Source organism: Aethalodelphis obliquidens, unplaced genomic scaffold (assembly GCF_003676395.1).
Source record: "Aethalodelphis obliquidens isolate GAN/ISIS:26980383/991018 unplaced genomic scaffold, ASM367639v1 scaffold3, whole genome shotgun sequence".
NCBI classification, from domain to species: domain Eukaryota; kingdom Metazoa; phylum Chordata; class Mammalia; order Artiodactyla; family Delphinidae; genus Aethalodelphis; species Aethalodelphis obliquidens.
Window position 1 is genome coordinate 49719983 of NW_020837947.1, and position 16574 is coordinate 49736556.

Here is a 16574-nt window from a genome sequence, read left to right on the forward strand (position 1 = left end):
TTAAGTCTCAAAAGCTAAGGCCCTAGATCCTGAGGCAACCTTGCTGGAAAAAAGATCCCGAATTCAGAGGGGTTTATTCTGAAGGAGACAACACTCATCTATCTGTATAAATTATGTTATATTTGTTTAATAAAGAGTCGGTTTACTTTACAGCCTCCTTAATTTGTTGCAAAATATTCATAAGAATGTGACTTAGGCCATGAAACTAATAGCAACAATAAAATCTAAGAGTATGATATAGGCAAATAAGTGCTCTACATTTAATTATGAAAGATGAAATACATAAGTATAACCTTCTCAATACTGAATGTGGATTCAAGGTTTTCTTATCTCAAAATGTCTGTACTCTGCAGGTACCTTGCATCTGAAACAAAGATTGAGAAGTCTGCCAAACAATAATAACGCAGACAAAGTAAATGGCTGCTTTTACAGATGCCGTAACTATTAGAAATGTTTTGGGTACTAAATAAACGATCTTATAAAATAGAAAATGTGGTTTTGCAATGCTAATTTTTACCCAGAAGGGAATAACTGAATTATCTCTGGATGGCAAGATAAATCCCCTTAACTGCTCCTTGATAAAAGGCATTATTTTCCTAGTGCAAAATTAGTCATTGCTTGCATAATAAAAAATTAGTTCCATTTTACTACTGACCTTTACTAAATTATGTATCGCATTTAAACCTATACCTCATTGGACTACTTAAAATATAAAGTGATGCGTGTGAAGCATTTTTAATTCTCCAAGGGAAAACGAAACAAGCCATCAATTTCTATCATGTCAGGTTCTACAAAATGTTCTTTCACTCTGTGGAGCAAAATGGCTTTTTTGAAGCACAAGAGTAAAAATTTTTTCTTGTAAAATTCACTTCATTTTATAATTCAGAGAATGTTGCAAGTGGGTTTAAATCTTCACTTGAGAACCTTACCTCCCTCAAGTTTTGTGTCATAATACTAGCCAGTGACTGGCGTATAACCAAGGTACTGGAAAAGTCAGATTTCAAGATCTGTCCTGTTAGAGAAAACTGCTAGAGTCCCTTGAAGACTGAAAGACTATTTTCATAGAACAACCCAATCAACGAAGACAAACCCCCTAGAATATTTAAGGGGTCTGGCTGGCCTTGACTCTCATCCCAGCACGGTGGGCCCTGACCAGCTTCTGACCTGGCTCCTCTGGATCACCAGCTGGGAAGGTGGGGTCCCACTCTACATGAGGACTGGAAAAGGGGGTCCAAGACCTCCCATCTCAGAAGGTTGCTGTAATTTAATCTGTAAGGCAACAGAACACACACACACACACACACACCCTCTTTGGATGTGGCAATTGTAGGTGCATTTCTATTACTATGATTTTCTCCACAGGTCCTCTGGCCTCCTCTGTCACTCTCAGCATGTGATTCACTGTTGTAATGTCACCCTTCCGTTTCAGAAACAGTGAAAGAAAAAACACTGCTTTGACATTCGCATTCTGCTCTTTCTTACCCTGGACCTCCCCTAGTCCAAAGGTATATATGGGCTTCTAAGTCCCTTTCTTTTTAAAATATATTCAGTTTTGTTTTACTTGTCGAATACTTGGAACTCGGTTCCTATAAAATACAAAAACGGGCTGAAACTAATCTATGCTGTGAGAAGTCAGGACGGTGGTCACCCTGGGAAGGTGGTTTCTGGGGCGCTGGTAATGACCTGTTTCTTTCTTCTTCAATGCTGGTTACCGAGTCTGTGGAGTTTGCGTAAATTTATCAAGCGGTACTCTTTATGATCTGTGTCTTTTCAGTATGTCAGTAAAAAGTTTAATTAATAAAAAATACCTGGGGACTTCCCTGGTGGTCCAGTGGTTAAGACTCCATGCTTCCACTGCAGGGGGCATGGGTTCCATCCCTGGTCGGGGAACTAAGATCCCACATGCCGCATGGTGCAGCCAAAAAAAAAAAATACTTGGAGCGTAAATAACTAGGCTTTGTAAGTTTCAGAAACATAAGGAGAACTCTGTTTTGACAATGATAATGATGAAAGACAAAACTTCCTATTTCCTCAATCTCTTTTCCTACTTTATACAACCCTGTAAATCGGAACATCAGCTAACTAACCCGAGTGGCAGAACGGAAATAACTATCACTACACAACAGCCCCACGTCTCAGAGCTGTCGTGGGAAGGGGGAGAGCTGCTGAGAAAGAGAAAGCTGTGCACGGCACACCTACATAGAAGGTGGATATAAATGCTCATGGCAGACTGCAAACTGCAGTGCTTTCCCCTGACTTGTAAGATTACAGGTGCTAACGGGAACCCTGGTGAGCCGGGACCAGGAGTGTCAGTTCTCCTGTCATTCTCAGAAGCCCAAGGCGCTTCTAAGTGTAGGCAGCCCACACCTGCTGGAGGCTGTGGGAGGAGCACAGGCCAATAAGGGGAGGGGGTGGGCGGGGAGGGGACAGAGAGCTGTCAGCCTACAGGTGCAAAGAGTTGAGAGGATTTGTTAAATGTAGGAGCTGGAATGGGTCCCTCTTCCCTGCCTGAGGGCTGCATGAGGAACTATTAAAAGGCAAACCAGCCTGAGAAAGTGTCCCAGATCCAAAAAGTGCTGAAATTCAATTGTTTAGGTCTTCACAAATTCTTTCAGCAACTGCATCCTTAAGGAACTTAAGTATGTTCCACCCCTCCCCCACCCTCTAGGGGTCCTTACCTCCCTCCCTCTCCATGGGCTCCCATTGCCCCTGATCTCCCCTCTTTGTCAATTTAGTGGTCACCAGAGTCAAAGGGTTCTTTAAAAGGTCTAGTGGAAAGGAGGAGAAAAGGTGGAAGGGGAGGTAGTCATGAGGCCACTTTCAGGTTTTTTTGACCGGGAGCTCCAAACTTTAATTATGGTTTAAAACGAAATATACCTGAGACCCTTAAATAATCCACTCCAACAAAAAAACTCAAACTAACGGAGTTATTCTTAGCCTGATTTGCACATAGCACCCAACCATTCTGCGGTAAAGAAATTTAACTGCAGTGATCCTAAACAGAGGCAAATGCCAACATTATCTTTGCCTAACACCTAATCCTGCAGTCCAAGAACTATACTTTGACAGGGACCATGTGAACTCTAAAAATTTAGATTTTTAGGAAAGAGTGAGTCCCCCCAAATTACAGCAATATTAAAAACAAAGCATAGGAGTCAAACGACAGAACTGTAGAATGGAGAGCCACTCTGCAACAAGTCAGACCTACTGGGCTGCTAAACCGGGGGCCCTCTTGCTGTTGCTGGCTCAAAACCCAAGTGGTTTCCAAGGCTGTAGGTACAAGAAGCCATACGTCAACGATGGCTGACAAAATACAATACTTATTGCACACTGGTTCATGCTTCCTATTTTGGAATCTTATTTTTGTCATCTGCAATATAAGAACAAGTATAATCTTCCTCACAGAGGCATTTTGATGAGTACTTTGGGAATATATGATGCATTTTGAAACAATCGGGGTCATTTGGGCACGGACTATACATTAAATGATACTACTGAGTAACGTTAATTTTCTGATCTGTGATGATAGCATTGTGGTGTAGGAGACTGTCCCTGTTAATACGAGATGCATGCTTAAATTTTTGTGGAAAAAGTCTTATAAGGGCTACAACTTACTTTAAAATAGTTCATCAAAAACAAACATACGGGGCTTCCCTGGTGGCACAGTGGTTGAGAGTCCGCCTGCCCATGCAGGGGACACGGGTTCGTGCCCCGGTCCGGGAAGATCCTACGTGCCGCGGAGCGGCTGGGCCCATGAGCCGTGGCCGCTGAGCCTGCGCATCCGGAGCCTGTGCTCCGCAACCGGAGAGGCCACAACAGTGAGAGGCCCACGTACCGCAAAAAAACAAAAAAACCCAAACATATGCACACACAAACATACACACACATAAACAGTAATAAAAATTGAGAAGCAGCTTGACTGACGCCCCAGTTCCATGAAAGTCTAAGGAACTGGTATCACCAGGTACTTGCGGTAGCAGGGGCATAAAGGCAGGGGTGCCTAAGGAAAATTGGTTGAAAGTCTGTGTAACTCCTTCCCTCCCAGCTCTACGCAGTCAGGCTACTGAACCCAGGATTAGATGGGGAGTGTGTTCTTCGGAGAGGATGAAACAGAGGGTCTCTGAATCAGGCTAACCAGGCACAGTCAAGAGTCAGGATACTTAATGTAAACATAGATGTTAACTGAATATTGACATACTGAATGCTAGGCATTCCTACCTTCTTCCTCCTGGCTCCTAGAAGTCAGTGTATGTATGGTCAGGCCACTCAAAATGACTGATCTCTTGCTCACTGTACATCCCCTGCACGAGCAGCATCTGCTTCACCTAAACCCTACTCACATGACTGACCTTCCTACATATTCGCCCCTGACCCAGCTGGTGACTGTTCTAGTCTTTAGATCAGAACATCTCCACCTGATAGCTTATCAAAGGGGAAGTGAAGGGCATGCACCCCTGCTGGTTCCCCTGGTAACTAATGAGCCAGAGAAATTGCCCCCTATAACTGATGTCTCTATTGCCGACTCTGGGCTCTTTCTTCAGTCTTAAAGCTGGGCAAGCACAGGCGTTGCAGGCCTGCAGGGTACAGCCCAACAGTTAGCAACCAGTCTTTATCCTCCAAGAAATATTCTACAGAGAATTGAGCAGCCCACAAGGAAAGCCCTAAAGATATTGCTATTGAGGGTCTCACAAACAACACAGCCCAGCCAAATCCCCCTAAATGCAGGTTTGCGTAGATATCACCTGTGGGTTGACCAATCCATTCCACATGCTTCCCCTCTCAAATAAGAACAGCCAAACAAGCAGCGTGAGCTATCAGAAGAGAGTCTCTTACGAAAAAAAGAGAGACCGAGGCAAATATAAAACTGCAACAGAGACACAGAGGACAGACCATGTGATGACACAGGAAGAAGATAGCCATCTATAAGCCAAGGAGAAAGATCTGAGAAGAAATCAACCCTGCTGCCAGCTTGATCTTGAACTTCTAATCTTCAGAACTGTGAGAAAATAAATTTCTCTTTTTTAAGCCCTCCCCCCAACATACACAAAAGCAACAGAGATTTTAAAAGAAGCAAACAATTAAAAAATCAAAACTACCATTAATATACTGAGATAAGATGCTGCAACCATTAAATAAGAACAGAATACTATATATTTAAAAAAAGATAATTTAGAGGGGGAAAAGCTTTAGGGAATTAAAAATATCATAGCAGAAATGAAAAGGACTCAATAAAAGGATTAGAAGATAAAGCCTCAGCCAAAAAATGATGAGAACCAGAAAAGAGAAAATAAGAAAACTGAAGGGCCAGTCCAGGGGATCCTATATCCGAATAATAAATTCCAGAAAGGGCAAAAAGAACAGAAAAGAGGGGAAGACACATCAAAATGATTCAAGGACGTTTCCCAGAGCTGAAGGGTACAAGATTTCACATTGAAAGTGCTCAGCATCAGGACATTTCAGAACACTGGGAACAAAAAGAAAAAATCCTATAAACTTCCAGAGAGAAAAAACAGCAGTCAAGGTCTCAAATAATTCATTTCCCATACACCCTTTCTCAAGAAGCTATTGGAGGGAGTACTCTGCTAAAACAAGAGTAAATCAAGAAAAAGGAGGACTTGGGATACAGGAAATATAAAACCAGCACAGGAAGGAGTAGCAAGCTGTGTGCAGATGCCCAGGGCAAGTGGTCCAGGAGGGAGTGTGAAAAGTTCTCCAAGGAGATGAATCAATACCTCATGTGTCTGAATATATGAAGGAAATTTAGGCCACTGGAGAAGAGTTCGGAGTTGAAACAATAATAATACAAAACTAAAAGAGCAAGGCAATTATTAACACCAGGGAAAACAAAGAGTGGTGCAGGGAAGGAGAAGTAATCATCATTAATCATCATTAGTTCAAGGCTCAGCTATAAACAGAATTTATATAATCACACTCAGAGAAAAGGGATCTAACCAAAATTATGATATATCTATACTGGGAGTAGCAGTGGGGACAGAAAGGGTGAATGTGTTGTGAGGAGGTGTGTGGGAAGACAGACAAGGGTTAAATCTTCATCTTCCCTAGCAGGAAGTCATTAGATAATTCCTCAAGCTCCTAAGTCAGAGAGCAGCAAGACACTGTTATTATTTAAAAATTTGGATGTAAATACCAAAAGAATGTGCCAAAAGAGTTTAAAGTGAGAGCACTGGGGAGTGGAGAATGAAAAATAAGGGGATGGAAGACTGCTGGAGGGTTTTTTTGGTAACAAATCTTTGATTATGTACATGCATCTATAATTTATTTGTATATGTAACTACTGAAAATAAAATACATATGCATAATTTAAAAGATACTGTGAAACATTTCTGTTTGCCAAGTTACTATATATCTCTAAAATTCCTCTGTTATGAAACTATAGGTGAATAATAAACGTGTTTCGTTATATACAAACCATTATATTTGAAAAAGTATAAAAGAATTTGCTTTCATATTAAATTATTAATACATTTAGGTCTATGTGATCATTTTCTTAGCATATAGAAGTGCTGATTCCAAGTACTGGGGCCAATTCCATTTCATAGCACCCGTGGTAATATAAAGTACTCACAAGCTCTAGTGGACTGAGACGTGTGCCAAAGATGGGTCTGGAATCAGAGGACTCAAAACTGGATGCATGGACGCTAGCATAGGAGACAGAAGAGAAGTGTTAGTTTGTAAAGAATCATTTTTAAAAATTTCTAGTATGTTAGTTAACTCTGGACCCCAAACAAGTAAAAGCATTCAATGCATAAGCCTTAAGGAAGAAGCGATTTTTAAAAATCATAGTACTTTAAACATTTTATTAACAACTCTTTTCTTGCTTTTAGGAGGATTGTAAATATTGAATAATGAAAAGAAGGAATGTATACTGTGATTTTTTTTTAAAGCTTTGTTCATATTACTTTATAAAGTTGGTATGACAATCATTATTAACCATTTCAAACCAAAGCAACGTCTTGGACCCAAGGTCTGGAAATATCTTTAGAAAGCTTGAACAGATATAAGAGGTATAATTAGCAGAAGTCACACTTAGGAAAGCAACTATCCGTAACTAGAATTAAGGGAAAATGTCATCTTCATACATATATATACTTGAGTGTATAGGCAAGAGAAATTTTAAATACCTGAAGGAAGACGGGGGTCTATTTTCTGGTGTTCTTGAAGATGCACGTCCAAATAGTTTTCTTTGGTCTTCCCGTGGTGTAAATGGTCTTTGGGTCCTAACAGTTCTTAAGGCATTTCGTGCTTCACTTATGATTTCTGCACTAGTCTTCTGCTCGGACACTGAAGGTCGGTAAAACGGATCTAGCTTTTCTAACTTTTTATCATTTGGAGACAGCATCTTTCCTTTTAAAGTGCAATGTTCTTCAGGCAGACACCACACCCTGCAAATATAGGGTACAAAATATCAACTATTTTCATCCAGTCATTTAGAAAGGAGTGCTCAAACCCAACCATACATACTTAAACCATTCCTGTATATTAAACTTGAAAAAAAAAATCACAACTTTTAATTAAAAACCTACCACGCAGTTACACTTAGAAGATCAGGAAGGGAAAAGAGCTTTCAAAAAAATAGGTTGACATGCACAGTGATGCCTTTGGGAATACATGCGATTAAGGGAAATGACGCGCAGGGAAGAGACCTAGAGTGAAAGCTAAACCTGGAGAGAAAGAGGATAAATCGTGAAAGAAGACACCCCAGGAAGGGAAAACCATCTCATAGTCTCCAATCTATAAAAAACACACTGGGTGGCAGGGCAGAGGGGTTCTGCTAAAATGTTTAACTGAAGTTTCCCTTTTTTTTTCCCACTGCCCTCCACATAAAATGCTAGTATAAGATTAAAGTTAGGGCTTCCCTGGTGGTGCAGTGGTTGAGAGTCCGCCTGCCAATGCAGGGGACACGGGTTCGTGCCCCGGTCCGGGAAGATCCCACAGGCCGCGGAGCGGCTGGGCCCGTGAGCCATGGCCGTTGAGCCTGCGGGTCCGGGGCCTGTGCCCCGCAAAAGAAAAGGCAAAAAAAGGGAGGGGCCCCGAAACCCAAAAAAAAAAAAAAAAAAAAAAAGATTAAAGTCAGTTAGATGGGGCCTCTATCCAAACTATATCAGCTTTTATAAATGTACATTTTTTAAAATGTAGCTTTTATAAATGTAGCCTCAGAGAAAGGTTCAGCCTTACATTTGCCTATGATATATTTGAATGAGTTGATTCAAATCACCTTCAACTTGAGATAATGTCCTACGTGAATAAATACCGAATATGGATATCAAATGATCCTTTCCCAGGCCACCGCCCTAGGTTAAAAAGTTAAAGTCACACATAAGGGCCATGAGAATGCAGATCCTTCTTTATGCTCGTGTGCCCATGGAGGCCTGGCTAACCTGGCAACACACCTCTGACAGCTCTACACTTTAAAAGAGTCGAGATTTTAAAAACTTAATTCTAATCAGTACATTCAGTGTTCATTAAAAAAAAATGTTGTATCTCCAGGGAGACTGAGGTCTGTAAATTATTCATATATCTCAGTTGCCCAATTTTAGAATAACTTCTGCGAAAAAGAAAAAAGTTTTGTGACATATGCCCAAGGAAACTAAAAAGACACCATTTTTGTAAGTAGAATCTACAGGTGATTCCTTAGACAACTAAAGAGGGCTTAACTGTATTATGATTCTATACGTTAAGGTGTTACTTAACAACAGACAACAAAAACATGTGTTTAGTTCTACCCTCCGTAAGAGTTTTTGAGGAAAAGAATATGATAACTGCAAACAATATGCGGTTCCTTTCATATGGAAAGGCCAGGTGTTGAAGTAAAACAGTAATAAATTACTAGATAAGCAACACTATTCTAGGAATTTTTGATATAGGAGTTCCAATTTAAGCAAGGTCTCCGGAATTATGTACATTAGAACAATTAACAAAAACTGTGGCAGGCCTTGTACATTTACTTCTAATATGATATGATATTCTCTTTACTAAAAAATATTCAATGTTAATTATTAAAAATAAATATAGAGTGTTTCATACACACTATATATATGTGTATATATATATATAATTTTTTGATGCATAATAATACAAATTCAGAACCACAACATCTAACTTCAGTGTCCATGGCAAGTTTGTTTGCTGGTTTGTTTTTAAAAGGCCCACTGAAGTAAGAAAAAAAGACATTTCAGTACAATGAACAAGTTTCTTCCAAAGACCAAATGAGGTTTGTGATGCCTTAGCCCCACACGGCACTAATAAGTTTAGGGATGTCCAAAGGTGATCTGGCAAAACTAATTAAGATTAGAGAACGTGCTTTGGATGAGTAATAATGGACCATCATTCCTGACTAAGGTTGTCCTTGGCTGTATTTTAGTTTACATTGAAAACTATACCCTTTCATAGAGTAATGAAGGAGGTCAAATTCTAAGACCTCTGTAAATTATTTGGGCATACAGGAGTTTAGATTGATCAAATACTGCTGGAAACGATGTACATAATGGGTTTAAAAACCTTTTCGTCTGTAAATTTTTACCACAAATTCTAACACAACTTTCTCTCTCCCTTTGCCTCTCTCTTCCCCGCAAATCCCACTTTAACAGCTATATTGTGAAAAACTGTTTCAATAATGTAGTATCTGCTCAGTTAATCTATTATCATATCAATATTAATATATTAGTAACTAACTCAAACATGGAAATGTTCAATAATGCAAGTGAACTGAGTTAGAAGTGGGGGTTTTTTCAGGGGGAGAGTATTTTCTTTATAATTATTAAATTACAAATTCTTATTAGAGATGGTTTTTGCCAATTTAAAAAACGATCAGAGTTTGAAAGCTTGTCTATTTATAGTAAAGTATGCCTGAACCATAACACAATAGTATCACAGAAATTTTAACTTTACAAAAATTCTCCTGACAACTAGAACAAATCCATTCAGCTAGTATAGATGAACTGTTTCCTCCCCTTGGATCTCTGGGAACACAGACTTCACTGTCTTCACTCTCAGGCAAGGACCAACCACTAATGCTATTCAACATTTACTTTAATACCAAGCAGTGTGCTAAGTACTCTCAAGTACATCATCTCAATTAACTCTATGAGGCGGATAAAGTCTTAAGCAATAGCATGCACACACACAACCTAAGACATACGCCCAGGGCTGATATTGAAACTATTACCCACTGGATGGGGTGGTGGAAGGTGGGGACTCAGAGGCCCTGAGGCTACAGCTATTTACACACCAATATAGAAACGTGCAGGTGTTTTCACAAGTAGAGCAGCTTTCTTGGTGTGAACCAGCTGGGTATCAGTCCTGCTTGTACCCACCTACTTTTAATACAAGGTAGAAACTGATGGGGGCAATACAAAAAATAGAGAGAAACTACCATGTGATTATGAAAGAGAAAGGGATTTCTGATTGGGAGGTGTCAGGCAGACATCCTAGAGGAGGTGATGCTTGAGCTAGGTTCTGGAAAATGGTCTGAATTTGAACAAATGACAATGGCTGACATTGGGGCTGGAATAGAGGAGGAATTTCCAACCAAGTCAATGAGTGAGGCAAGGCAGAGTATCAAGGACATATGGGGTGTGCGCTGGAGAGGAAGGAGCTCTGGAAATGAAAACTGGAGTTGTAGCAGAGACAGAACTGAATGGCAGGTCAGGAAAGTAAACACAAGCTGATAAGCAAATTAAAAGATGTCGAGGCATGATGTGATGGCAGGAATGGGCAGGATGGAAAAAACTAGAAGGGACAAGATCAGGCAGTTTTTATATAACCACCCAGCTAACTCTTAGAGGTCCTCAAGAAAGCTTTCCTGGACATGCCTCTCCCACCCTCAACTAGGTGTCCCTCCGCCATACTCTGCAAGGTCCCCCGTGGTCTCTGTTAGCACACCCCATCCCTCACTGGGTTAGAATTGCCCGCGCACCCGGTGTTGCCCCACCAGACTCTGAGCCTTAGCTCTTCACATAAAGTACAGCTTAAAGTCAGCATTTGTGTAATCGCTGGACTCCATTTTCAAATACAGACCCAAGCTAGAAAATATCCAGATGAAGGCTGCATGGCTTCTGAATTGGAGGCATTTGTTACAGTGGATTAAGAAAGCACATGGGACTTTATTTCAAATGGCATCTGATTCTTGATGCCATGGGGTAATATGAGATCAAATTTAGCCCCTTTTTGCTTTCTTGCTTTCACTTCAAGTTGCCCAGCATGGAGTAAGACTTGATAAATGCTGTGATTAGTGGATGGGGCACTGAAAGCCCGAAGCATAGGAGTGAAGGTGAACTAGAGTAAGAAGAGAGATGAGAACGAGTAAGGTGCACCAAGAACACAAGAACCAACAGGATTTGGCATCTGAGAGGGCAGGAAGGGGGCAGAGGTGACACTGGGTATGCAAACTTAGGGAGGTTGGGAGGGCAAGGTGACCTTTTAAAAGAAAACAGGAGGGGCTTCCCTGGTGGCGCAGTGGTTTAGAGTCCGCCTGCCGATGCAGGGGACACGGGTTGGTGCCCCGGTCCAGGAAGATCCCACATGCCGCGGAGCGGCTGGGCCCGTCAGCCATGGCCGCTGAGCCTGCACGTCCGGAGCCTGTTGCTCCACAACAGCGAGAGGCCACAACAGTGAGAGGTCCATGTACCACAAAAAAAAAAACAAAAAAACAGGAGGAGGGACTTCCCTGGTGGTCCAGTGGTTAAGACTCCACACTTCCAATGCAGGGGGCCTGGGTTCAATCCCTGTCGCGGAACTAGAACCCACATGTCGCAGGACCCAGCACAGCCAAATAAATAAATATTTTTTTTTAAAAATAAAAGAAAACAGGAGGGGATGTGCACTTTGAAGGGAAAGAAGCAACTGAGTTCTGTCTTGCATCACTGTCTTGAGTTTATGATGTCCACAGGACCTCTAGTGGATGACCACCACCAGCGGTAGGAAATTTGAAACTGGCGACCTTTTCAAACAAAATATTTCTTATTGGTTAGAGGAAAAGTTGTGCGTTGTCATTTATAAGTTTATACCTAATTATAAAGATCTGTCTTTACCTCTGCTGCTAACAGTCATCTGAAACAGGCTTCTTGCTAAATGTAACACGGCACTATCAGGATGTTTGCAACAGGGGAAAGACTGGCCATCTCCATACTCTTTTTCCTGCAAATCAAATACTCAAGACCCTTACCATGATTCTGAATGACTTTCGTGTTAATATGAGTATCCAAAGAAGAAGGGATTAAATGCTTAGATGCTGGAGTAAAGGTTCAAATAATCTGACAATGTGCAGCTATGTAACCTTGGGCAAGGCTTCTAACATCTCTAAGCCTCAGTTTCTTCAGCTGTAAAAAGTACGTAGTAATAGTAATTGCTTCATAGGATTGTTTTGAGAATTAAATGACAAAATTAATGTAAAGTGCTTTAGCATGGTGCCTGGCCCCTAAAAAACATTAAATACTGTCCAAGCACTGTGTGATAAAAGGATACAACAAAAAATTTACTCATGAATGAAAAGCTGCATTTAAAAAAAAGAAATTGCAAAAGAAAGGAAATGACATTTGTTCAGTGTTGTCATACATTTTATAAGTTTTAAAATTTAAACCAGGGTGTTCTGCTTTGTGAAAAAAGAATCTTAAGTATCTTACTGAATATCAGCTATGTCAAACAATTGATCAGAATTTTATAGATTCACAAAATGGGATACAAATAAAGAGTGGTACTTGCTTTTCTACCAAGTAAAATAATTCTAAATCAGGGTGAGATGGAAGATGTGCTGTGATACTCATAGGAATGGATTATAAAAGGCATTATATGTATGTACAATATATTTTAGCGCATATTGTTACATATACACTTATTTATTAAGACCCTATGTATTGGGGCTTCCCTGGTGGCGCAGTGGTTGAGAGTCCGCCTGCCGATTCAGGGGACGCGGCTTCGTGCCCCGGTCTGGGAGGATCCCGCGTGCCATGGCCACGGAGCCTGTGCTCCGCAACGGGAGAGGCCACAACAGTGAGAGGCCCGCGTACCACACAAAAAAAAGAAGACCCTATGTATTGCCTAGAGGAGCCCAGGTACAATTTGTGTGACCTTGGCTGGGTCACTGTATGCCTAAACAAAGTCCCTCAGTCTATCATTCTCATTCAACAAGTACTACTGAGTTTCTACTAAGCACCACGCGCTTGGCTAAATGCTCAGTGTATAGAAATAAAGACAGCCGCGGCCCGACCCCGACAGGCGTGCACAGGGCACTCTCATCACCTCTCTCCCCATAGAGGGACAGAAGGCGGACGACAGCAGGAGGGGTGCCGGGTGAACCGGCGGGGGACGCCTCACCTCCCACGCAGACAGCGGCTTCCCCACTCCCGGCAATACCCCCTCCGCCACCGGTCCAGGCCAGAGCAGAGCGCAACAGCATCTTCACTCTGCCCGCCAGCCAGCTAGCCGGTCTGCTGGCTCGCCCGATCGGCCGGGCCGGCCAGTGTCTCCATGGTAACCGTACACAAACTATTTACCCGAGACGCCCAGGCCGCCTCCCTGCAGAGCCAGGAAGCTGCTGGACAGGCGGAGTGGGCGCAGGGAAGGGGGCTTCCGGCCAGACCCAAAGCACCTGTAGGTAGCGGTGGAGACAGTGACAACCGCGGAGACTCAGCTCATCCTCCAGCTTTCCCCAGGCGGCGACGGCGGCAGCAGCAGCCACCGAGAGCAGGCGGGGCCCAGCAGGGTGGGGCCGGGCGAGGAGGGTCCGAGAGGTCCCTCAGCCCCCGCTGGGCCACTGGACTTGCGCAGGTCTCCCCAACGCATGCGTAGAAACACTGAGGCGTAGGCGCCAGCAGGCGGGGAGTGGGAGGAGCGTGGGCGAGGGCCCGTGGCCGGGAGTACGAGCATCAGGTGCTGCGAGAAAGGGCGACCGGTAAGCTTGGAAGAGCGGGGGTGGGAAGGCGTCTGCTTTTAAATCAGCAATTTACGGAACCGCGTTTGTTGAGCCCCTATGAGATATCAGCGCCTGTATTAAATCGCAATAAGCAGGACAGCGGCTTAGTGTTTAGGAGTAAGATTCAGGATTTACTGGTTCAAGTTGCGGTTCAGTATAATCTTGAACTAGTTGTTTAACCCTTTCAGTCTCTCCTCATCTGTAAAATGGAGGGAATAAAAGTACCTAGCTAGGTCTTGGGGTGGTTGTGAAGATTGAATGAGAAAACAGATTTAAAGTGCTATGCATGTGGCAGTCAACGAATGTTAAACTGTTGCTATTATTAAGACCTTGCACCTGTGAAGCACTTTAGCGTTTACAAAGAGTATTTCACTGTGTAGTATCTTTTTGAGCGTCCCTGGCACTCTGAGGTAGCCAGCCTGGCATCCCCATTCATAGGAAACAAAATCGGGGCCCGAGGTCTAGTGAGTGACATTGGTAGTTTCAAGTCTAGGCCTCCCATCAAGCAGCCATTTTTTGCTCCTACTGCATTATCACAGTTGACTGGCAGAAGAACCCCATTTATATGTTTCTGGTTTAAATTCTGTTCTCTCCTGTTAGACCATTCAGCAACACTTTACAGTGTTAAATACAAGTGAGACCATAATCACTCTCCATTCAGGATTGCACCACATTTTATAAATATGGGGATTTTTCAGCTGAAGTGTTGTTGTCAACATTGGAAAAATGCCACATCCCTTGGTGCTAAGTATCTTGTAAAGAATAATTAAATTGAAAATATTTTTGAGCACTTACTATGCGTAAGCCATGGTGTTAGGTGGGAAATGATACTAACCTGAACTAGAGGAATCTAATTATTCTTCAAAGTACCCAACAGGATTTCACATATAACAAACAATAAATACTTATTAGATTACTGGGTAATTTTAGGGCCTGAAACAAAGCATTTGCGTTCTTCAGGGTTGAAATCTTTTCTAGTGACTCGACCTGAATTATCATATCAAGTCCCTTTTACTGGCCATTGGACTCTACTGTGCAAAGGGACTTTTGCCCATTTAATATAAACCATAACTAGTACTTTGAGTTCACAACTTGTGAGATATGACCCAAATGCTACTTTAGTTTTGTGTCTCACTGCCATTTAAAAACATATTCAGTGTTGGTTATCTTCCCCTGCCCCTGGATGGAAAGCTGGGTAGAGTTGTATTTTCTGCTCATTTATAGATAACTGATAGTCCTCTAGTAACTAAGTCTCAACCACAGCTTCATTCCAAAATTCTAATGTTGGGTACAAGATATAAACAAATGCATCAAACTTAACTTGGAAGTAAGGCCTCATCACTCTCTTCCCTTCTCAGGCTTAAGGTCTGTAATTGGCTTTCCCAGAGGGGATGCGGTTGGCTTAGGCTCACCACTTCCCCATTGAATCGAGGCTCCTTAAGACCCAGCCTGGGTGGAGGTGGGCAGGAAGTTGGGAAAGGAGAAGCCAAGAGCTAGAGCACTCGTTCCTGGAGCCGATGGCTTTGAGCTTGCTGTGCCTGGCCTGTGATTAAAGCAACCCACATGGGTCTTTCCTGAGTCCTTCAGAGTTTCCTGTTAATGGGGACCTCTCTCCCTGAGACTCTGGGTAGGTGCAGTACTATTCTATTGGTTGCTCGTAACTCCTTCCCATCCCCTAGAAATCCAGGGTTCACTCCAGACCCTTCAGATGGATCCCAAGATGGCCCCACATCTTGTCCCAGGGAAATCCCACACATCTCTTGCCCCTGAGACTCTGAGAGTGCAGGCCCATGCAGTCCCCTCCATGCTATCCCAGGATGGAGCTTTAGTTTTCCCAGGACCACCTAACTGCAGTCTCTGGGAAGCCCCTCTTGCTGAGTTTGAGATGAGGGAATTGGCAACCCCACACTCCAAAGAAATTTTCTCATACATCCTCCCCCTCCTCCACTCTCTGACTCCTTATTTTTAGCCTCAGCCTGGACCCTTAGGTCCAGGGAGTCTGTATGTTTCTTTGTAACTGGCCCTCTGGAGACTTTGCCTCACCTTCATTTTGGAACTGATGATTATACAATTACCATCTCATTTGAAACTTCAGTTTAAAAACCTGTTGTACAGTCAATTACTAACTATGGTCTTTGCACCCTAGGATCTTGGGCTAAAATAGACCTCGTAAGCACACTACTGGAACGTGAAGCTGACCGGCTCAGTTGGCCAGGAAATGTCTGCCAGGCAAGTCAGAACGATTGAAAAGAATGACAAGGGCAGAATTATAGGCAGCAGTTATTTGAAAGCAATAAAGCTGCCCAGCTTACCTCACTGAAGGGCACGACATGGGAAAGTCTTGAGGATATCATAGCAGTGGCCTATTATATTGACCTGGCTGTTCCTCCATGGTTACCTGATGGCTATTTAACCGAATTTGACATAGTTAAGCTTATAAGTGGAATTATTTTAGAAACAAAATTGTTGACATTTCTTATACCTTAGAAGTATTAAAGAGGAAAACATTTAGGGCTTCCCTGGTGGCGCAGTGGTTGAGAGTCCGCCTGCCGATACAGGGGACGCGGGTTCGTGCCCCGGTCCGGGAGGATCCCACATGCCGCGGAGCGGCTGAGCCCGTGAGCCATGGCCGCTGAGCCTGCAC

At 42.6% G+C, this 16574-nt stretch overlaps 1 protein-coding gene across 2 annotated transcripts in view; it reads right to left on the bottom strand.

The window, feature by feature from the left end:
• The window catches only part of ARMC2 (armadillo repeat containing 2), a 107036-nt gene extending 93292 nt beyond the window's left edge, over positions 1-13744 (bottom strand). The window contains exons 1-3 of one of the 2 annotated variants that reach the window (XM_027089039.1): positions 13607-13744; positions 7143-7403; positions 6587-6659 (exon numbers count right to left, since the gene is read on the bottom strand). In XM_027089039.1, coding sequence (XP_026944840.1) covers positions 6587-6659; positions 7143-7360 — 291 coding nt within the window. In that variant the 5' untranslated portion in view covers positions 7361-7403; positions 13607-13744. Of the gene's footprint in view, positions 1-6586; positions 6660-7142; positions 7404-13606 lie in introns of those variants that run through there. The other variant, XM_027089050.1, reaches the window with a different exon arrangement.
• Between the last annotated feature and the right edge of the window lie 2830 nt (positions 13745-16574).